At 38.3% G+C, this 24,378-nt stretch overlaps 1 protein-coding gene across 4 annotated transcripts in view; it reads left to right on the forward strand.

Annotated features, from left to right (window-relative positions):
* Positions 1–3,516: 3,516 nt before the first annotated feature.
* The window catches only part of AGTPBP1 (ATP/GTP binding carboxypeptidase 1), a 157,791-nt gene continuing 136,929 nt past the window's right edge, over positions 3,517–24,378 (forward strand). Inside the window, exons 1-3 of one of the 4 annotated variants that reach the window (XM_058565512.1) lie at positions 13,373–13,626; positions 16,081–16,197; positions 18,977–19,041. In XM_058565512.1, the coding sequence (XP_058421495.1) occupies positions 19,010–19,041 (32 nt within the window). In that variant the 5' untranslated portion in view covers positions 13,373–13,626; positions 16,081–16,197; positions 18,977–19,009. Of the gene's footprint in view, positions 3,655–13,372; positions 13,627–16,080; positions 16,198–18,976; positions 19,042–20,247; positions 20,347–24,378 lie in introns of those variants that run through there. The other 3 variants (XM_058565511.1, XM_058565513.1, XM_058565515.1) reach the window with 3 other exon arrangements.

Consider the following 24,378-nt stretch of genomic DNA (forward strand, 5'->3'; position numbering starts at 1 on the left):
TCCATTTATGATAAAAACTCTGAATAAAATGCGTATAGAAGGAAAGTACCTCAACATAATAAAGGCCATATATGACAAACCCACAGCTATTATCATCCTCAATGGTGAAAAACTGAAATCTATCCCTCTAAGAACAGGAACCAGAGAAGGATGCCCACTGTCACCACTCCTATTTAACATAGTACTGGAAGTCCTAGCCAGAGCAATCAGGCAAGAAAAAGAAATAAAATGGATCCAAATTGGAAAGGAGGAAGTGAAACTCTCACTATTTGCAGATGACATGTTTTTATATATAGAAAACCCTAAAGATCATCCAAAAAACTTTTAGAAGTAATAAACGAATATGGTAAAGTTGCAGGATACAAAATCAACATATAAAAATCAGTTGCATTTCTATACACTAACAACGAAGTAGCAGAAAGAGAAATTAAGAATACAACCCCATTTACAATTGCAACAAAAAGAATAAAATACCTAGGAATAAACTTAACCAAAGAGGTGAAAGATCTGTACACCGAAAACTATAAAACATTGCTGAAAGAAATTGAAGAAGACACAAAGAAATGGAAAGATATTCCATGCTCTTGGATTGGAAGAATTAACATAGTTAAGATGTCCATACTTCCTAAAGCAATCTATAGATTCAATGCAATCCCTATCAAAGTTCCAACAACATTTTTCACAGAAATAGAACAAAGAATCCTAAAATTTATATGGAACAACAAAAGACCCCGAATAGCTAAAGGAATCCTGAGAAAAAAGAACAAAGCTGGAGGTATCACACCCCCTGATTTCAAAATATACTACAAAGCTATAGTAACCAAAACAGCATGGTGCTGGCACAAAAACAGATACACAGATCAATGGAATAGAATCAAAAGCCCAGAAATAAACCCACACAGCTATGGACAGCTAATCTTCGACAAAGGAGCCAAGAACATACAATGGAGAAAAGAAAGTCTCTTCAACAAATGGTGTTGGGAAAACTGGATAGCCACATGCAAAAAAAATGAAAGTAGACCCTTTCCTTACACCATACACAAAAATTAACTCAAAATGGGTTAAAGACTTGAATGTAAGACTTGAAACTATGAAACTTCTAGAAGAAAACATAGGCAGTACGCTCTTCGACATCGGTCTTAGCAACATATTTTCAAGCACCATGTCTGACCGGGCAAGAGAAACAACAGAAAAAATAAACAAATGGGACTACATTAAACTAAAAAGCTTCTGCACAGCAAAGGAAAGCATCAACAAGACGAAAATACAACCTAACAGTTGGGAGAAGATATTTGCAAACCATACATCTGATAAGGGGGTTAATCTCCAAAATATATAAAGAACTCATGCATCTCAACAACAAAAAAACTAACAACCCAATTAAAAAATGGGCAAAAGACCTGAACAGACATTTCTCCATAGAAGATATACAGATGGCCAACAGACACATGAAAAGATGTTCAAAATCATGAACTATCAGGGAAATGCAAATCAAAACTAAGATGAGGTATCACCTCACGCCTGTCAGAATGGCTATAATTAACAAGACAGGAAACAACATGTGTTGGAGAGGATGTGGAGAGAAGGGAACTCTCATACACTGCTGGTGGGAGTGCAAACTGGTGCAGCCACTATGGAAAACAGTATGGAGATTCCTCAAAAAATCAAGGATAGAACTACCATATCATCCAGCCATCCCACTGCTGGGTATTTATCCAAAGAACTTGAAAACACCAATTTGTAAAGGTACATGCACCCATGTGTTCATTGCAGCGTTATTCACAATAGCCAAGACTTGGAAGCAACCTAAGTGCCCATCAAGGGACGAATGGATAAAGAAGCTGTGGTATATATACACAATGGAATACTACTCAGCCATAAGAAACGATGAAATCCAGCCATTTGTGACATCATGGATGGACATTGAGGGTATAATGCAAAGTGAAATAAGTCAGAGGGAGAAGGTCAAATACCGCATGATTTCCTTCATTAAGTAGTAGATAATAACAACAATAAACAAACACATAGGGACAGAGATTGCATTGGTGGTTACCAGAGGGGACGTGGGTGGGGCGTGTGGGGGTTGGGGAGGATGGGAGGAGGGTAGGAGGAAGGTGAAAGGATAATTCGGCACATGTGTGTGGTGATGGGTTGTAATTGGTATTTGAGTGGTGAACATGACGTAATCTATGCAGAAATAGAAGTATAATGATGTACACCTGAAATTTATACACTGTTATAAACCAATGTTATTGCAATAAACAAAAATTAACATAAATAAATAAATAAAATAAATAAAATACCATAACCTATCTTTTGAAGCTCACAAAGGGGGAAACTATGGCATTTATAAAATGGCAGTCTCTTTTTCACTCGAGGAAAGACGTCCGCCAAGGGCAAACTGCAAGAAGCACATGTGGTGCACCTTGGATTACTTTTCGAACGTCTTCACATCTGCTTAATTTTGTTTAAACGTGATGGTAGGAAAACAAAACAAAACCTTCAGAGCTCTCAATTTATTTCCCTATCTGGTTGTAATAATATTACATTCTTTAGCAGCCACTATAAACAGCAGCAAACATGATGCATGCTCTTGAAAAAAGGTAATCGTGTTTATTAAAAATATATCCCAGTGCGTTTATGTGCAGTCAAAACAGAAGGGGGTGTATCAGTAATCTCTCTGACCCATTACTTTGGCTCACATAAAACATTCCGTCTTCTCCTTCAGTGGCCAATTTAGCATTACCATTTTCATGACTATATGCAGGCACATTACAAAACGCGAAAAATAAATCAGCATGCTATTTTGTTCGCTGCAGCACTAGACATCTAATTTATTGAGGTTTGGCCACAAGGTGCAATTTCGTTGCGTTCTGGGAGCCCAGCTGGGGTAACTGCCTACGTCTTCCAGCTTCTTATTATGGCCTCTCCTAGGGGTCACGAAAAGGCTAGGCTTGACCGCGGTCCCCAGGGTCTGAATCCACCCCAGAACCACCGGGGGAGGAGAGTTACGAACCGCTCGTCCGGGGCCGCTCAAAGCCTCCTAAGAGAGCGGGTGACTGATAACAGCGGGGGTGGGGGCCGGCTCAGTTCCGGCGAAAGGCGGGGGCACTAATTGGGAGCGTAGACGAAGGTGATTTGAGGAACCTGCGGAGCCGCCCGCGGACCGGTTCGGTTCCGTTCGGTTGGGCGGCTGCTGCAGAGAACGAGGACCGGCGGCGCGCGCAACGCCCGCCCCCCACTCCTGGCCCCGCGGCCCGCCCCCGCCCCTCCCCTCCCCTCTCCTCCCCCTCCCGCCTGCGCGCGTTCCCGCCGAGCCCGCGCGCGCTCCGTAGCCCTCCCACCTGCGCTCCTGCCCGCGCGCGCCCACCCCGCACGCGCGCCCGCTCCCGCCAGGCGCGCGCGAGCCGGCTGGCCGCGGCGCGCGGTGGGCGGGGCGCCGCGCTGACGTTGCCCGGGATGCGAGCAGGTTCCGCCGCCGCCGCCCCTGCTGCCGCCGCCGCCTCCTCGCCTGCCACCGGGGTTTGTATGAAAACAGCCGGCGCCGGGCGGCGAGGGGTTCGCCGCGTGCCCAGGGAGCAGCCGCGGGCGCTGCCGGCGCCGAGCCGGGTGCTGCGGCTCTGCCCAGTCCGTGCCAGCGCCCGTCCTGAGCCGGTGAGCGCCCCGCCGCCGTCCGCGCGTCACGGCCGGCCGCCCCTCGGCCGTGGCTGGCCCGCCCGCCGCCCCTCCGTTCTCCGGCGCCGCGGCGTCCTGAGGCGGGGAGAGTGGGGAGGAGCGACCCCGGGCTCGAGGCCGTCTGCGCCCTGGAGTCCTCCGCCCCTCACCTGACAGGTCGGGGAACGCGTGTCTTTCGGGGGGTGGGCCGGATCTTGAGGGAAACGCCAGATGGGTTGGGGCTTGGCCAGTTTCTGGAAAACGCCCCACCCCGCCCCCACGCACGGACACTCGGTCGCCCCCACCTCAGTCCCCGCGGAGGGTCTCCGAGCAGAGGCGGCCCCCGTGCCCTGCGCTTCCCTTTGGGCCCGAGCGCCCGTCGCCACGATGCCGCGGGCGGGGGGGCGAGCGCGCCCCACCTCCCCACCCGCCCGGCACCCACCCCTAGCTGCGCCGTGCTCGAGGTGGGCTGGTGGGTGTGACAGCGGCCAGGCTGGGTTTGCTTCCTCTCAGTGGGTGGTTTGGCCCGAAGTGTGTTCTGTGTTTACATCTTGTCGCCTTGGGGGTTTGGTTTGAGCCTGAGTCAGGTCGCCCTGAATGACAGTGCAGTGTCCCTACAGCCTTCCTGCCTGAGTTGTGGGTTCTTAATTGCAAATGTTCAAGGACTCCTGCAACCCCGACGCGAGGCTCGCTGGGCGCTACGGCTGTTCCCCCTGGTGCGGTTTAAGCCCGTGAGTACCTGTGCGGTTCTGTCGGCTGGTTTCCTTGCCGGGGCATTTACCCATTACAGAATGGAGTTTTTATACATCTTAGTGTAATCGATGGGCCTGTTGCTAACTAAAGCCCATTTCTCGTTTTGATATAGCTTGCTGAAGGTCTAGCACTAGCTGATGACCTAATACGTTGTGACACTTAGCGGAAATTTTCATTGGCGATATTAATTGTGTGGGTGTTTTTTTTCCTTCAGGTGTTCAGAATTGTGGCAGTGTTTAATTATAAGGCCTGACAATTTGTAGTTAGAAAGGAGTTGAAGTCTTCTTGATCACTCATTTTCACTTACCTTTTATGGCCGTGTTGTAACCTTTATGTAGAGTTATCACTTTCTTTGTTAACCTCTGAATTCTTCTTATAAATTGTCTTCTTTCCTGAGAAAACCACAAAGTTATTTTTGTCATTGTATTGTGGAATGTTTTCGGTTCAGAAGGCCAAAAAAGTAGTTGTTTATTTAAGGCACTTTAAATGCTACATATTTTAAAACATGTGCCAAATGTTATCAAAAACAAACAAACAAAAAAACCCTGGAAGATCTATAAGCATTTCCTATGTAATTCTGTGAGATAGTTGGTGGTTCATTACCCACTCTTTATTTCTCGTCCTTAAGCAGAATTGTAATGGGACTTGTTCAGTGTCCCATTCCACTTTTCTTGGGTTAAGCTCTACAGGGAAATTATAGGTTAATGACCTCAAAATTCTGCCTTGAGTTGCTTCACACAGATGTAGAACTGCAGTCTCACTCTGAACTCTGAAATGAAGGGGGTAGACTTATAGTTACCCTTGTAATTAGCCAACACTGCAAAACATTTAAATGTATTAATGTAACTTAAGCTTTTGTAGAAGCAATTTTTCTAAAGCTTTTCCGGTTGACTTGAATTGAGGCGTTATTCTCTTTAGAACAGTCTAGCTAGACTCCTATATAATAACGGTTTTATCTCTAATAGCAGAGGGAAAAGAGGTCCAAGACTTGTGAAATTCCCTAATTTGTATTATTTTCTACATTTTGGAGTTTTAAAAAAAAATCACCTTCCAAAATCTACTCTTCTTGCTTGAAGTCCCTTAGTACCTGGAAGTTGAACAGTGCATCAGTAGTAATGGATGAACCTGTCAGAGGGCTCGCTGCAAGTTGGGAGCTTCTCTTAGGCAACAGGTCTTCATGTAAACACCAGAAATTGTTTAGAGTGGACACTGAATTTTAAACTTGATATATTATTGTTGGTTACTGTGCCTGTGTACTGTAGTGTAGTGGCTAAGGGTTGGGCCTCAGAGTCAGACTGGCTGGGTTTGAATCCTGGCTTTGCTTTAGGCAAGTTACTTATCCTCTTTGTACTTCAATTTTCTCTGCTTCAAAAATGGGGATAATAAGAGTTATACTCTTAAGATGATCTTCAATATTAAATCAGTTAATATACATGAAGTGCTTAGCCTGCAGTGCCCGGTGCATAGTAAGTGCTCAGTAAATATTATTACTGCTGCTGCTTTTCCTCAGACTTCTTCTATGCGGTCCAGTAAGCCAAAGGACTTTGGGCTGATGGAGCGTTGTTAGTACAGAATTATTCCTCTATGACCCATTCTCTCCTTTGGGACTAAATGAGAGCTTTGTTTCACTGTCCTGCCTTGGAAGCATGTAATTTAGTTTAAAATAGAATGGCTAGACCCTGAGTGGGTGCCCTGAGATGCTGCTGGAGAGCTGCTGAAGTACCCTATTTGTCCCTTCTGACAGAACCTTGGATTGTCTCCCTCATGACGGTGGTGGCTACTATTTTAGTCACCTGTTTTTGAGTTTGTTGTTGCGTGTCTCTTTGTCACGTGGTGCTATCAAAAATGTCTGTCAGGGGCCGGCCCGATGGCACAAGCGCTTAAGTGCGCGCGTTCTGCTGCTGCAGCCCAGGGTTCGCCGGTTCGGATCCCGGGCGAGCACCGATGCACAGCTTGGCAAGCCATGCTGTGGCGGTGTCCCATATAAAGTGGAGGAAGATGAGGCACGGATGTTAGCCCAGGGCCGGTCTTCCTCAGCACAAAAAGAGGAGGATTGGCAGATGTTAGCTCAGGGCTGATCTTTCTCTCTCACACACAAAAATTATCTATTGGGGCCAGGCGTGTGGCTTAGCGGTTAAGCACGTGGGCTCTGCTGCTGGCGGCCTGGGTTCGGATCCTGGGCGCGCACCGACGCACCGCTTCTCCTGCCATGCTGAGGCCGCATCCCACATACAACAACTAGAAGGATGTGCAGCTGTGACATACAACTATCTACTGGGGCTTTGGGGGAAAAAATAAAATTAAAAAAAAAATACCACAAAAAATTATCTATCAAACTATTAATGGGTATATATGTTTTTTATCTGTTCAAGACATTGCATGATGTTTCCAGGATATACAAAATCACTTTGATGTAAGCTTTCCTTTTTTGTTTTGTTTTCTTCTTTATTGATGTTACATAGAGTGAGGTTAGTTTTGATTTTACATTGTGTTCCTTTTCAGCTTTCATGTAATTTTCCTAGGAAAGTTTGTTTTTAAATTAATGATTTTATGTACTTGTCGTTCCCTGGTTTGCAGGGATCTGATATTAATACTCTGTTCTTTAAATCAGATGTTTTCAAACGTTTAGTCTAAGGACTCCTTTACACTCTTAAAAAATTATTGAGCACCTCAAAGAGCTTTTGTGGATTATATCTATCTATCCTTATTATATTATAAATTAAAACAAATATAAAATTTTTTATTAATTCAGTTAAAAATAACCATGTTTTTTATGAAAAATGACTTTTTCAAAACAAGGTAGTGATGGGAGTGACATTGTTTTATATTTTTGTAAATCTCTAATATCTGATTTAATAGAAACAGCTGGATTCTCATATCTGCTTCTGCAGTCAGTCTATTGCAATATGTTGTTTGGGTTGAAGTATATAGAGGAGAAAATCAGCCTTACACAGTTAATGGCTGGAAAAAGGAGAAGTATTTTAATAGCCTGTTCAGATAATTGTGGATGTTCTTGTTTGGTACTACATCAAGACTCAACATGTGGTAGTTTTTTAGTTATTTGCAGCATAGAATCTGAAATCACATTAATGGAATTTTTCATAATGTTATATTAAAATCCATTGGTCTGAACTTTGAATGGATCTGACATAACCATGCCTGAATTTATAACATCAAGCCTTGGTCGTTTGTAAATATTGGTTCAGTCAGATATGCAGGTCTTCCAAATGTTGACACATTTCATTATATAATATCAAAAAACCGCATTTGTTAATATCACCACCCATTCCATCAGGAAGAAATTATTAGGAAGCTGTTCAGGTCATGACATGATAGTATATACGAGTTCTCCAAAAATCTGGTTTTTGTTTGAAAGCTCAAATTTTCTCATTGGCAACAAATATGACTTCCAGTTGTTTCCTAGAAATGACAGGCAGACTTCATTCATCTCTGAGAGAACCTCTGCCAAAATACCTTAACTCTGAATAGCCATAGTGGTTCTTTCAAGTAAAGATGGTGTTTCATGATACAAGAGGCTAGTTCAAGCCCTCAATCCAGTTACACAAGCATTTTCCCTTGAGACAGTCATCAGCCATTGTGATTCAGTATGTTGCCAACCCTGGTTGTCTCGTGGTTAACATTTGGGGGCTCGCACCACTGTGGTCCCAGTTCGTTTCCTGGTCAGGGAACCATACCACCATCTCTCAGTTGTAATATTGTGACAGCTACATGTTGCTGTGATGCTGAAAGCTATGCCACTGGTATTTCAAATACCAGCAGGGTCACCCATGGCGGGCAGGTTTCAGTGGAGCCTCCAGACCAGACAGACTAGGAAGAAGGACCTGGCCACCCACTTCCCAAAATGGCTGTGAAAACCCTATGAATAGCTGCGGAGCATTGTCTCCTATATCGCTGGAAGGGGAGAGGATGGTGCAGAAAGTCCAGGCAGGTTCCGTTCTGCTGTACACGGGCTCGCTAGGAGTTGGAACGGACTCCACAGCCCTAACAACAAATGTAGCCGGAAAGGCTTCATGCGTACTTACCATTTTGTCACATAGAATATTAAAAGGATGTATATCCAAGGGCCGAGATTTAATAAAATCAATAATTTTTACTATTTTAAGGACATTCTTAAGTGAAAAAGGCTCTTTCTTATATAACTACTCTTGATGGTGAAGAATACAATAACTAATAGTACAGTTTGCTAACACTACCATAATTTCTTCCAAGATGCCAGAAATTTTACACACCATTGCTTTTGCACCATTAGTGTAAATGTTAATAAAGTTAAGAAGGCTAATAATATTTTAGTAGTAGTATGAAAATAGTTTTGACCTTGTGGACTCCCTAAAAAGATGTCTGGACCCCAGGGGTCCATGGACCATACTTTAAGGACTTCTGGTATAAATCATAGAGGATTCCTACCGAACTTTGATTAGGAAGGGAAATGGTAGTGACAATCTCTAGTCTGTTTTTGCTGTAGACTTTTGGGGTCTAGTAAAGGCCTTAAAAAAAATTTAAGCACAGTAAAGGTTATTTACAGAAAATTGAGAGGTTTCTTAAGGGTTTTAGTCAGGCGCTGATACAAGGGATACGAGTATAGATTATTATACTATTAGTAATCTGAAATTACGATATCTAAAAACAGGAAGATCTGGTGGTGCAGTTCCACGTAAATATTCAAATCTGATATTTTTGTATTTTACGTATTAGACAAATAGAGTGAAGGCACAGTGTGAAAAGCTCAACTGATATCCAGATCATAAGCTAAAAAAAAAAAAAGAAAAGCCCAAACAAACTACTTAGCTTCCCTTCTTAATCTCTGTTCATTTCTCACTTAATTCATGCTGAGGATGAACCCTCCTAAGGAGAGGTACCGAGCACTTGCTGTCTTTGCCTCACATCTTTCCTTGTGTGGAAAATGATTTAAGATTATGAAGATCATAAGGGTATAGGTTACATTGAGAATAAAAATAATTATAAGATCATTGAAGGATTTATGATAGAATAATGGTAATAAAAATGTGAACACTGCCTACATATAATAAAGTTTAATGAATTAAAAAGAATACTACTTTTGACAAGAACTCTCCAGATTTATCAATTCATTGTAGGCACAGTTTCTAGTTGCATGTAGGTAGAACTGATGATGGGTAGTGCAAGACAGCTAACCTCCCTGATGAGCTTCTCTTCTAATGGCAAAGTGAGAGAATTTGACCACCAGTTGATCTGTAGCTCCTACAACTATAGGGTTCTGGAATTTTTTCCTTTGGCTGTTGAAAACATCTCTTTCATCTGTTAATTTCATTTCATCAATTTTAATTTGTGTTTACATTTGAAACTTATTTTTTCCAATTTTTAACGTTGATTCATATTTATATTTTCAGTTTACATTTTGATTTTTTAAAGATGTATTTTTTAGAATTATGGTAAAATATATTTATGATGAAATTGACTATTTTAACCATTTTTAAATGTACAGTTCAGTGGCATTAAGTACATTCACGTTGTGTGCAATCATCGCCACTATCCATCTCCAGACCTCTTTTCGTCCTGGACAACTGAAACGATACCCATTAAACAATAATTCCCCATTCTCTGCTTCCTCTAGCCCCTGAAACTGTACCCATTAAACAATAATTCCCCATTCCCTGCTTCCTCTAGCCCCTGAAACTGTACCCATTAAACAGTAATTCCCCATTCCCTCCTTCCTCTAGCCCCTGGCGACCACCATTCTACTTTCTCTCTCTATGAATTTGACTAAGTACTACATTATATGTGTGGAATCATACAGTATTTGCCCTTTTGTGACTGGCTTATTTCATTTAGCATTATGTCTTCAAGGTCTATTCATGTTATAGCATATATCAGAATTTCCTTCCTTTTTAAAGCTGAGTAATATTTCATTATATGTATATATCATGTTTTATTTATCTATTCATCCTTTAGTGGACCCTTGGGTTGTTTCTACCTTTTGGCTATTGTGAATAATGCTGCTATCTACATGGGTATGCAAATATTCCCTTTAGACTCTGCTTTCAGTTCTTTTGGGTACATACTCAGAAGTGGAATTGTTGGATCATATGGTAATTCTATTTTAAATTTTTTAAGGAACTGCCATACTGTTTTTATAGTAAGATGCACCATTTTTCATTCATACCGGCAGTGTACAAGGGTTCCAATTTTTCCATATCCTTGCCAACTCTTGTTATTTTATTTTATCTTTTTGGGTAGTAGCCATCCTAATTGGTGTGAGGTGATATCTTGTGGTTTTGATTTGCATTTATGCTGCTGAATTTGGTATTTTGTTGAGGATGTTTGCATCAGTGTTCATAGCGGGTATTGGTCTGCAGTTTTTTTGTAATGTCTTTGTCTGGCTTTGGTATCAGGGCAATGCTGGCCTCATAGAATGAGTTAGAAAGTGTTTCCTCTTCTTCAATTTTTTGGAAGAATTTGAGAAGGATTGATGTTAGTTCTTTAAATGTTTGGTACAATTCACCAGTGAAGCCATCAAGTCGGGGGGGGGGTTTCCTTGGGAGGGGTTTTGATTACTAATTGTCTCCTTAATAATTATGGGTCTCTTCAGATTTTCTGTTTTTTTGTGATTTAGTCTTGGTAGGTTTTGTGTTTCTAGAAAATTGTCAGTTTCATCTAGATTATTCAGTTTGTTGGTACACAGTTGTTCATAGTGCTCCCTTAAAATCCTTTTTGTTTCTTGAGAATCAGTAGTAAGGTGTCCACTTTCCTTTCTGATTTTAGTACTTCGTCATCTCTTTTTTTTCTTAGTCAATCTTGCTAAAGGTTTGTCAGTTTTATTAATCTTTTCAAAGAACCAACTTTTAATTTTGTTGATTTTCTCTATTATTTTTTTATGCCCTACTTCATTTATCTCTGCTCTAGAATCTTTATTATTTTCTTCCTTCTGCTAGCTTTGGGTTTAGTTCTCCCTTTTCCGGTTCCTTAAGTTGTAAAGTTAGGTTGTTGATTTCAGATCTTTTTTCTTTTTTAAAATGTGTTTATAGCTGTAGATTTCCCCCTTAGCACTGCTTTCGCTGTGTGCCATGTATTTTGGTATGCTGTGTTTTTGTTTTCTTTTGTCTCTAAGTATTTTCTGATTTCCCCTTTAACTCATTTATTGTTTAAGAGTGTGTTGTTTAATTTGCACAAATTTGTGTATTTTCCAGTTTTCCTTTTCTTATTGATTTTGAACTTCAACCCCTTGGGGTTGGAGAAAATACTTTGTATGATATCTATCTTTTAAAATCTATTGAGACTATTTGTGGCCTAACGTATGGTCTGTCCTAGAGAATCTCCCTGTGCACTAGAGAAGACTGTGTATTCTTTTGTTAGGTAGAGTGTTCTGTATATATCTGTTTTCTCTAGTTGGTTTATTGTGTTGTTCAAGTCCTCTTATTTCCTTACCTTCTGTTTGGTCATTCTGTCGATTATTGAGAGTTGGGTATTGAAGTCTCCAACTGCTATTGTAGAACTGTCTGTTTCTCCATTCAATTCTGTCAATTTTTGCTTCATATATTTTGATGGTCTGTTAGTAGGTGCGTGAATGTTTACAATTCTTAGAACTTGTTGCTCTCTTGAACCTTTTATTGATGTATAATGTGCTTCTTTGTCTCATGTAATCTTTTTTGATTTAAAGTGCATTTTGTCTGTCACCCCTCCTCTCTGTTGGTTATTATTTGCATGGAATGTCTTTTTCCATCTTTTCACTTTCGACTTATTTGTGCTTTTGGATCTAAAGTGAGTCTCTTGTAGACAGCACATAGTTGGATCGTGTTTTTTTAATCCATTTTGCCAATCTCTGCCTTTTGATTGGAGAATTTAACCCACTTACATTTAAAGTAATTACTAATGAGGAACTTCTGTCACTTTGCTATTTGCTTTTTATATGCCTTATAGCTTTTTTTGTCCCTCAATTCCTATGTATTTTGAATTTTATTGGGATATTAGTGGGAGCTAACTTTGGGCTGTGTCACTTTTCTTAAAAACAAACAAGACAAACCATGTTAATGAGTCAGAGTCATAGATTTGAGGCAAGGAAAATGTGTTACAAGGTAAGAATTCTAACATCATCCATCACCTATATAGACTTAGAAATTCTGGCATCTGTTTAAGTCTAAAAATAGTAGGAATCTGAGGTGGGGGAAGAGTTATTTTAAAATAAATTATTTAATTAAATTGAAGTGTAATGGGGTTCTGCTCCCCAAACAATAAACCCTATTATTTGTAGTATAATTAAAATGTCACATAGAAAAACAAATCAGACCTTTTTTAAGTGCCTGAACATCTTTTGTGGAGTGGTATGTGAACCATCCAAACTTGTGTTTTTAATGAAGATGCATGATAAGGAAAGGTAAAAGGTATGAACTGTTTATAGATTTCCCATATTTTTTGATAAAATTAGTGACAACAATGTAAGTGAAATAAATCTGCCTGTCTGCAGATTGGGCCAAAACATTCATAAAATAATCATTGAATATCATATGAGTAAGGTGACTAGATGAAAATGTATACCTTAATATAGTAATTTAGATTAGGTTAATATACATGGACTATCTCCAATGTATAATATAGTAATTTAGATTAGGTTAATATGCACGGACTATCTCTTAATTTAAGTGCTAGGCTGAGGTAATAATCACTACCTGCCTATTATTGCTTGGAATGTTACTCTTCTTTCTTTTAGACAACAGGTGTTATTTACCACCTTCCCTCAAAGTTTCTCACTTTTTCCTTTAATGATGTTGCCAGGAGTTTGGGCATATTCTTTGGGATGTTTCTTACTAAATAGTCAGGATTTGAAATTTTCCATCACATTGACATTACTGATGTGGGGGAATAGTAGCTCCCTTATGGTCTCGAAAAGCAATTTCTTCTTTTTAGATCTTGAAACAATTAGAGAAACCTGATAAAAGATGATGCCTTTTCAGTGTACTTGTTCCCCACCCCCCATGGTAGAATTACCTACCTAGATCTTTCTGAACTATAGTCTTCCCCTAGTTGCCCACATCCACTCCAACAAGAACAATAACTAGTATTTAACAGCAGGGGTTATCGTTGTTGATTATAGCAATGTTTCTCAAATGTTTTTAAATAGTGGAAGCTTTTTGTCATCTTGTAGGGAGACCCATTTGTGAACAGATGAGAATAAAATATTGAAGTTATTCTGGTTGAATGGGAATAGGTCCAAGTTGTTCAAGCAAGGTAAGTGAATAGGGAATCATATTTCCTCAGATTGTATTTAGAAGATTTATACTGGACTTTGGAGTGTGAAAGTGTATGTTTCTTTGCATTTTTTCTTTTTTTAGCCGTTTGACTTGAAATAAATTTAAAACCAGGTGTATTTGAAGTATTTATATATTTAGAATATACAGCTTTAACTTTGGGGTGTGTGTGTCAGAATTTCTTTTATGACTTGTTTGTGGAATGAAAATTAGGATGATGACATGCCGATGCCTTGTGTGTGTAACACACCTTTGTTAACTTGGCTGATGACTTTGATTTCAGGCTTAAGCCAGTGAGAACTGAGGGTTTCAGTTTTTAGATTCCCTAGGCTCTGGAACTGGCTCTTCTTGAGAGCAAAAGATCAGGAAAATCTAAAAAATTCAGAAGATGCAAAATTTTGCACTTTTCTTGAGCTCGTGTATAAAAACTTGCTTACTTTTCCTTATGTATAGGGTACTTTGAGCAGCTTGATACTGCTTGTATGATTTTTCTGCCGATAAGGTCAAATTCCCACATTTAATTCTAGTATAAAGCCACCTTTAAATATATAAAAGTCAACTCATACAGATCCCTCCCCCCATTTGGGAAATATATACCGTGAATTTTTATGGAATAGCGTAGATTTTTAGTTCAGCTTTTTTCCCTTTTTTAAACCTCTGCTGGATAAACACCTCAGAGTACACCTTCCAAAGACCCAAGGAGTTCAGTAGTTTTGATTTTTTGTCAAAGGACGTTGTATTCTAGCATAGGAAGCAGGCGCTGAGGTACAGAGGGCGTGAGTCCCTAACTCTAATTTAGGAATGGTTGAATTATCAAAGTTCCTGCAGAGACTGGAAGTTTTTTTTTTTTAGACAGCTTTATGGAGATATAACTCACATACTATACAATTTTCCCATATGTAGTATGCAATTCTGTGGCTTTTAGTATAGTCACAGCATTGAGCAACCATCACCATGATCAATTTTAGAACATTTTCATTACCACTGAAAGAAGCCCACACTCAGCCTCCCCCTCGACCCTTCTCCCCTAGTCCTAGGTAGCCACTAATGTACTTTCTGTCTGTATAGATTTACCTGTTTTGGATATTTCATGTAAATGGAATCATAATGATGTAGCTGGTAGTGACTGGCTTCTTCCGCTTAGCATGATATTTTCAAGGTTCATTTGGTAGCACATATCAGTACTTTGTTTCTTTATATCACCAAATAATATTCCATTGTATGGATATACCACATTTTATTTATCTTTTCATTGGTTGATGTACATTTGGATTGTTTCCACTTTTTCATTATTAGGAAAAATAATGCTATGAACATTTGTGTACAAGTTTTTGTGTGGATATAATGTGTTATTTCTTTGGGTATATTCCTAGCAATGGAATGGCTGAGTCATATGGTCACTTTATATTGAGCCTTTTGAGGAACTGCTAGACTGTTTCCAAAGCAGCTGTACCCTTTTACATTCCTATCAGCAATGTATCCACATCCTTGCTAACACTTATTATCTGCATTTTTTACTATAGCCATTCTAGTGGGTGTGAAGTGGTCACTCATTGTAGACTAAGTTTTTAAATAGTAGTTAGGGATAACAGGAATGATAGCACTCTTAGATGGAGTTAATATTACAATTGAGTATTTAATAGGCTGACCTAGGAATATAATCATCAGTAGCTGTTATTAACCCTGGCTATGCATAATTAGTATCATTTCCTAATTTAAAAAATGATGTCACGGATTTATCTCATCTGTGAGGATATTATATAATTCACTCCCCACCCCTCGAAATCTTTTATTGAAAAGGAAAACAGTGAAGATTCAGTTGTAGAGAACAGAATCCACTCTAGATACCTTAAGCAGAGAGAGTTTATTATAGGGTGTTAAGTAGCTTAAAGAATTGTTGGGATGTATCAGTCTGGGTCCAATCAGGAGATAGATATATATACAGAAGTATAAAGAGCAGTCACTACCCCCAGGACTAAGATAGAGTGGGCCCCCTCTCCCGCTGAGGTCTAGACCTTATTGGAAAGGGCAAGGTCAAGGCAAGTAGCTATGCTGTGGCACTAGTGGAATTTGCTGCATATCTGCCTTCTAGGGTGCCAGGGAAAGCTGTTCCTGGGTAAATGTCTCACTAGAGGCACTCTGCTACAAAGCTGCCTAGCCTTCTGTTGGAGAAGCTGCATGTGCTGCGGGAGCCGGGTGCTAGGGAAGCCATCCTTGTTGTAGGAGTGGGTCTCGGAGAAGCCATGCTTGCTGCAGAACAGGTGAGATGAAGGCTGAGAATTGATAATTGGGTTTAGTAACACAGAGGTCGTTGGTGGCTGATAGGAGCAGTGTTGATGGAGTGGTGTGGGGAAAACCTGACTGGAGTGTGTTTAAGTGAGAATGGGAAGAAAGGACTTGTTGACTCTGTGTATAAACAACTCTTTGCTTTCAGGAGGGGAGAAATGGGACAGTGGCTGGATTGGGGAAGTGGGAGCAAGAAGATTTTTTTCCCCCTAAGACACAGAAGTAAAATGATTTTATGGTGGTGAAAATGACCCAATAAAGAGGAGTGAGTAGATTGTACCTAAATTCCATCATCAGTTATTATAGTCACTCCCTTGATACAACTCTCAACTTCTTTGCCTCTTTCTTGCTTTGTCACACTTGGTTGGCAAAGCCACAAACTTGGTAAAATGCGATACTTCTGCTTCTAGGTGACTGCTCTTTCTATTATACCATACTGTAAAGAACCCAAACTTTCAGAGCAAAAAGAAGGGTTTTTGTTCACTCTGAGGCGCTCTGGCTTCAAGCTTCAGCAATAAAAAGTGACTGTAAGGGACACTGGCTTAGCCCTAGGGTGATGCAGTTGAGAGCTGCCCTTTTTTCCTGGGGGCCTCAAAATCCCAGAAAGCAGAGTTCTTTGAGGTTGTCGTTTTCTTTAGTGAAGATTATTTGCCATTTCTGTGACTGGCTGTTGAACATTTCCCACAATGGTGAGGCATGGGGGTGTTGGGGGTAAGAAGGTATTTGCAGTTGTAAAGTTTTAGTTAGCTGTTTCAGGGTCTCCTTCTGTTGTCCTTGGTGTTTCCAAGTCCCTGAGTTCCGAGTTTTCTGAGTTCTTCTGGACGGAGTACCCCCTGCCTCCTTAGTTTTCGTTTTTGTCATTGTGGGCTTAAACATAACTTTATTTCTTCACTGTCTACTTTAATCTGTCCCAGGAGGGAGAGGAGAGAAATGTGTGTGGTATAAACTATTATTTTATTTGGAACTGGAAGTTTGAATCATTTCTTAACTGTTGAAATAGAATTGGCTATGATATAAATGCCCAACATTAACCTTTTCTTTTCTTTTTTTTTTTTTTTTTGTGAGGAAGATCAGCCCTGAGCTAACATCCATGCTAATCCCCCTCTTTTTGCTGAGGAAGACCGACTCTGAGCTAACATCCATTGCCTAATCCTCCTCCTTTTTTTCCCCCAAAGCCCCCCAGTAGATAGTTGTGCGTCATAGTTGCACATCCTTCTAGTTGCTGTGTGTGGTACAGGGCCTCAGCATGGCCGAAGAAGCCGTGCGTTGGTGCGCGCCTAGGATCCGAACCCAGGCCACCAGTAGTGGAGCGCGCGCACTTAACCGCCAAGCCACCGGGCCGGCCCTAACCTTTTCAACTCAAAATTCAGTGAACTTTTCGTGAGATGTGCTGTTAATGTAGTTTTAGAGAAAGTCATATCACTCGACAAATAGAAGTAACTTCATGAACTTCTGTTTATGGCAGCAACAGCACTTTTGAAAACATGTAGGATTTTTTTTCCCCTTTGGATGTATAGTGATTCTAATTAATTTGGAAATTGGAAAAAGTTACTTTGACTTTATAGTCATTTAAAACAGTTGAAAGAAAGAATAGTTAGCAATTTCTAAATTTCTTATTAACTTTAAAAACAGTCCATGTATTTTTTGTATATAATCCTAAATACATTTCCTCTTTTATAATTGAATTAATAAGAAAAATGAAAAAAAATCATGTGTATTTTGTTGAAGTAAAAGTTCTTTGTTATTGAAGAAAAACATGCAGAATACCTGTATTTTCTAAATCTATTACATTAAACAACTCGAAATCTGTTCTTTTGCCTGTTTATTTTCCTTTAAATATAGCATTACCAATATTGCAAAAGTATGCGATTAACTTGTTGGATTGGCAGTAATTATTTTACTTTTTAACAATGACACAAAATTCTGCTTCACTAAGCATTGATATAGAAAAGTAAAAGATAGCTACAATTTTTTTTGGAGTGCATAGTTGCGAAATAAATCTGAAAACCTATAAAAATTGTGTGAATCAAGATTTAAGGTTTTAAAATGTATAATACATACTTTCTTAAGATGAAGCCTGTTCTCATTGAAGGAAAATATGCGTTAAGTACATTAAATGAGATGATGTCATAGAAAGGTTTTACTCTGTCGAGACAATTTGTTATTAATTAAAAAGTGTTCTCATGTAGAAATAATCATACATATTTAGCAGTACAGTCATGTGCTGCATAATGACGTTTCGGTTAATGATGGACCACGTATATGATGGTGGTCCTATAAGATTAGTACCATATAGTTAGCCTAGGTGTGTAGTAGGCTATACCATCTAGGTTTGCAGTTTGAACATTTTTTCCTATACTCTTTTTCAACAATTTTTTCCTATGTTTTTTCAACAAATTGAGCACTGTCTTTTAATATTAATTTAAATATTTATACAGTCATGCACTGCGTAACAACATTTCGGGCAATGACGGACTGCATTATACAACGGTGGTCCCATAAGATTAGTACCATATAGCCTAGAGGTGTAGTAGGCTATACCATCTAGGTTTATGTAAGTACACTCTATGCTGTTCACACAATGACAAAATTGCCTAATGACACACTTCTCGGACCGTATCCCTGTCATTAAGCAACACATGACTATATTTGACTGTATGAACGGTAGACAATAAGTACACTAATCACAGGATGCTGTGGTTGGTTTGAGTATTTTTAAGGAGGAGTATTAGAACACGAGGATAATTGGAGCTGTTGCAAAAGAAATCTTGACACTAGATTGTAAACTGTGTTATGTTAGGGTTTTGCATTTTTGTAGCGCCAGGGTTATAGGATAACATTTTACTGGCTGATTTTAAGTAATTGAATAGTCACACATTGCACATTGAAGTGACCTGCCAGAAGCACATAAAACTCAAACTTTCTCCTTTGGTTTCTGGTGTTATCTTGTGCTACCTGTAATAAAAACTTTCAGTTGTATGGTTTTGATGACATCTAATATGTAGAAAACAGAATTGTGTTTAATATCAACATTTGTCTTTTAGATTATCTGCGATGGTAAAATGAAGTAACTCAAGATGAGCAAGTTAAAAGTGATATCAGAGAAAAGGTACTGTAATTCTAAATACCAATATGTATAAATTACAGAAATAATACATAAAGCGATTGTTTGAAACTCATTACTTTAAAAAATATTATTTGTTTTTAAATAATAGTATATAACATATATTTGTATTATTTTATTAATATTTATTAATGTTTAACTTTTCAGTTAAAGCAGGAGTTGGCAAACTATGACCTGCAATTCAAATCTGGCTCAACTCTTGTTTTGTATGGCCTGTGAGCCCAGAATGGTTTTTACATTTCTAAATGGTTGGGAGAAAAAATTAACAAAAAAGAATAATATTTTATGGCACATAAAGATTATATAAGATTCAAATTTCAGTGTAAATAAAGAAAGTTTTATTGGAACATAGTTGTGCTCTTTTATTTATGTATTGTTTGGCCACTTTTGTTCTACAGTGGCAAAGTTGAGCAGTTGTGACAGACCGTATGGCCCACAGTGCTTAGTATATATACTATCTGGCCCTTGACAGAAAAAATTTAACTGACCCCTGAGTTAAAGCATCCTCTCTATTAAAACTTTTATGTACCAAGAATTGTCTTTCCATTGATTTTTCTCTGATTGATTAAAGACAAATCTGATTGATTCTATTTTGGAATTTTCTTAGCTAGATTGCTTAACACTGTTGAACTTCAGTTTTCTCATCTATACAATGGGTTTAATAATAATGCTGTTATTATAAAATTGTGAAGATTAAATAATACCTGGCCAGCTCAGTAAATGACAGCTTATTAATAGTGATAATAATAGAAATTTCTGCTTTGTAACAGTGTTGTTTTTTATGTTTACATGTTTACAACTTTGCTTTTATAGGTATGCTTTGAATATGTTTTATAATGAGAAATAAACACACAGTTTATTTAGATAAGATTTATTCCTTAATAAGTTTTCCAGTTATTAACTATGTAATACTTTATAGCAAATCTCATTGTTCAAGTGTTTGTGTAATTTCTATAGGAAAGGAATTAGGCACTGTTTGTGTTTTAAAAAGGAGCACTAGCCTTACTTTTTAGATTAGGTCAAATAAGTAATGCTGTTTCTACTATTTAGGTAAACTATCTAAAATTATTAGATTTTCATAAGATACGAAGTTACAGTTTGAAAACCTCTGCCTTTTAAGGTCAATTTTTATTTTTTCCTCCTTAGATAGATTTTACTGCATATTTGTTATTATTTCTGTTGTTGTTTTAGGCCAACTAAATTGGTATCACTGCAAATGATCTTCATCTCAAGGAAATTATAATTTCTAGTAATACTTTTCATATTGCTCTGTGAAGAAAGCTGAATGCGGTAAGGTGAATTGTGATAGAAAAGGGTCAGAATCTTTCTTCTCCCTTCCTGTCGTATGGCATGTTGACACTGATTGTGTCTGAGAACTCAGAAAAAATGTCTTCCAAGGATCTAAGAAGTGGGGGGAAGTAATACTTCCAGGTATTATCCTGACCTTTTTTCTTACATGAGACTTGATCAAAGCACACCAACTTCCACAGAAAATTTATCTATGTACTTTCTGTATCTCCAGAGGCTTCTATAGATGCTCTCTTTGGTTTATTTATTTCTTCTTCCCCTTTTAGATTTATTTCTCAACCATCAGGTTATCTATTAAATACTTTCATGTACCTAGCTTGGCACTAAATCTGTGAGAATAGAAAAGAAACATAAATATAACACTTAATACAGTGCTTTGCAGAAAATGGGCATTGAGTGTGTTCTAAAAAAATGAACCCTATTCTCTTTTTATATGAGCTTGTAATCTGATTGAGAATGCCAGAACAAATGCACTATGGTGATTTAAGCAGTATATAGTGAAGTGTTAAATTGTGAGGTCCATGGAGTTAGAAAATAAAATCCTCATAAATAGGTGCTTTTTGTGTGATATAGACTTGAAGAGGCAAGTCTGGCTTGAGACTTTCTTACTTTATGTCAAATCTGGAGGAGTGGATGGGATATTGATACTTGCTGAGTTTAGACAAGGATGGTAATTGGGTGGATTAGATTGGCAGATTTAAAGACCATGTGAGTAGGTGGTGATTTAAATCAAATAAGCAAGTTTTGTAAGATACAAGGAGCAGAATTTTTCTCTTCTCCTCACTCTCCATCATCATGGTCATGCCCTAAATGTTATCACTAGCCAGACTCTCATTTCGAAGTACTAGTTCAGGCTTTTCATTCTGCAGTAGTAGTCTTTTATCTTTCTAGTCCTCTTGCTCAAATGTCTGTACTGCAAGAGTTCTGCTTTACCCAGAGCTCTAATCTATTGACTTTTGTTTTCTCTCATTCATCTCCTCCTTTCTTACCCAGTGTAGAATCCATTGTCTGTCATTACACTCTTGCAAATACTGGAAATGTCTTTACCACACTTTGTGTTTTTTCATCACACCCGCCCAGCAAAGTCCTTTCCCTGGGTAAACCTTTGTTGAGCAGCTGAATGATGTTGGAGGAAGAAGAAATTTGGCAGATATCACTCAAAATTATTGATCATCAATCTGAACTGAGAATAAAAAAAAAATCTGAACTGAGCCCAGCAATCTTACTACTGTGGTTCTTTGGAAAGTTCATTTTCCCAATTTTTATGATGACTATTTTATACTTTTTTAATACTCTTCAAACTTTTCAAATCCTGAGATGTACCATATACGTATCCTCAGCAAATGACCTTCTCTCATGATAGCATAGAGATAATATAGTCTATTATCCTCATATTTCTTATACCAAATTTATATAACGTTCCTTTATTTGATGCAATCCTCTGCTTACCCTCCTGTTATTTACTACAGCAGAAGATGTGTCTCTTTTCTTGTCAAAGACTAATACTGTCACCTGTGTTCTAGATTTCACCTCCTTCCTTCCTTCTCTTCCTTAATCGTTATTCTTCTATCTTGAATCTTGAACTCTTCCATTCCTTACCATTTATACATGATTTGGACTTTCCAATATTTAGAGTCCACTCTTCTGTTACTACTCACTTTATCTGATCTCCTTAAAAGCCAAAAAATTTGAAATAATCTATAAATGCAATCTACATCTCATTTCACACTCTCCAAACACTTCTGTTTAGTTTCTGCCTTATCCACTACACCAACAGTTCTTATTAAGGCCACCTATAAATTTTTAAACAGCTTTATTGAGATGTAATCATCATACAACAAACTGTAGAGAGTACAGTTTGCTAAGTTTGGCCTGTGTATACCTGTGAAATCATCCTCTCAATCGAAATAAGGAACGTACTCATCATGCCCAGATGCTTCCTGGTGCCCTTTTGTAATTTTTTCCTCCCGCCCCTTCTGTCAGTCACTCTGGGCAACCACTGATGTGCTTTCTGTCACTACGGATTTGCTTGCTTTTCTATGACTTTATATAAATGGAACCATACAGTATGTCTTTTTTGGGGGGTGGAAGGTAGGGATGTGGCTCTGCCTTCTTTTACTCAACACAGTTATTTTGAGAATCATCTCTTGAAATCATACTTTATTTTTGATTACTGAGTAGTGTTCCATTGTATAGATATACCACAATTTGTTTATCCATTCAACTTTTGGATATTTGGGTTGTTTCCACTTTTTGGCTATTATAAATAAAGCTGTTATGAGCTTTTGTGTACTAGTATTTGTGTGGACTTAGGCTTTCTTTTCTCTTGGCTAAATACCTAGGAATGGAATGGCTAAATCGTATGGTAGGTCTGTGTGTCTTTTTAGGAAACTGCCAACAACCTATTTTATGAAGACATTATACCATCTTATACTCCCTCCAGCAGTATGTGAGAGTTCTAGTTCTTCTATGTTCTCACCAATACTTGTGTGCTCGTTCTTTTTAAGTTCTTAAATTTTTATGGTTATTCTTATAAAATTTTAGCCATTCTAATAGGGGTATACTGGTATCTCATGATTTTAATTTGCACTTCCCTAATGACTAATGATGTTGTGAGAGTCTTTTCATGCACTTATTTGCCTTCAGCATATCTTATTTGGTGAAGTATATTTCCAAATCTTCCCTCCATTTTTAGTTTGGATTATTTTTTTTTTATTATTGAGTTTTAGACGTTCTTTATACATTATGGATACAAGTCCTTTATCAGATATTTGATTTGCAAACGTTTTCTCCCAGTCTTGTCTTTTCATATTTTAAACAATATCTTTTAAAGATCAGAAGTTTTTATTTTAGATGATGTCCATTTTGTTTATTTGTTCTTTTATGGATTATGCTTTTAGAGTTGTATCATTTTTGTAAGCCGTGTTTACCAATGTTTTTACTTATGTTTTCTTCTAGAAGTTTTTATAGTTTTAGACTTTATGTTTAGGTCTATGCTCTAGTCTGAGTTAATATTTATATATGGTTTGAGGTATGGATAGAAGTTCTTTTTCTTTGCATATGGATATCCAGTTGTTCCAGCACCATTTTTGGAAAGACTGTCCTTATTCCACTGAATTGCCTTTGTACTTTGTCAACAATCAGTTGTCCATGTGTGTGTGGGTCTATTTTTGTACTCTTTTTGTTGCATTGATCTAGATGTCTGTCTAAGTGTGGAAACTTCACTGCTTTGATAGCTGTAGCTTTATAATGATTCTTGACATTAGATAGTGTTGGTTCCTCAACTTTGTTCTTTTTTTCAGAGTTTGGCCTATTTTAGGTTCTTTACATTTCCATATGAATTTAATATCAGTTTGACAATTTCTACACAATAACCTGCTGGGATCTTGATTGGGATTGCCTTGCTTCTGTAGCCCAGTTTGGGGAGCATTAACATCTTAACAATATTGAGTTTTTTTACCCTTGAACATGGTATATCTCATTTTTATTTATGATCATTAGTTTCTCTCAGCAGTATTTTGTAGTTTTCATTGTACTGGTCTTTCAGGTTGTTTGTCAGATTTATTCCTATTTCCTATATATAATAACAGCTCTTTGGGGGTCACCAATAGTTTTTTACTTTTTTTTTTTCTTTTTTGCTGAGGAAGATTTGCCCTGAGCTAACAGCTGTTGCCAAGCTTCCTCTTTTTTGTACATGAGCTGCGTTGATCATATTTTCAATTCCATGATTTTCTCACGATAAAATAATTAACATTAACAATTATAAATGGAACCTCTGAAGGTTGGTCTTAGGCTCATTTTGATTCATCTAAAAATAGAGTAAGGCAGGGAGGATACACCCTTTTCTGAGTTGCTTTGCTTAAAATTTTTCTGCTTTGCAGTGTAGCTCAAATTGTTCGTTAAATATAGATGTGCAGTTTCTTTTTTTTTTTTTTTTTTTGCCTTCACCCTCAGATTTTGCAAAGTCTGAAAATCATTCAGAAGGTAGAGCTGCCCTCTGGTGTTCACCCTGTG

This window comes from Diceros bicornis, chromosome 22 (assembly GCF_020826845.1).
Source record: "Diceros bicornis minor isolate mBicDic1 chromosome 22, mDicBic1.mat.cur, whole genome shotgun sequence".
NCBI classification, from domain to species: domain Eukaryota; kingdom Metazoa; phylum Chordata; class Mammalia; order Perissodactyla; family Rhinocerotidae; genus Diceros; species Diceros bicornis.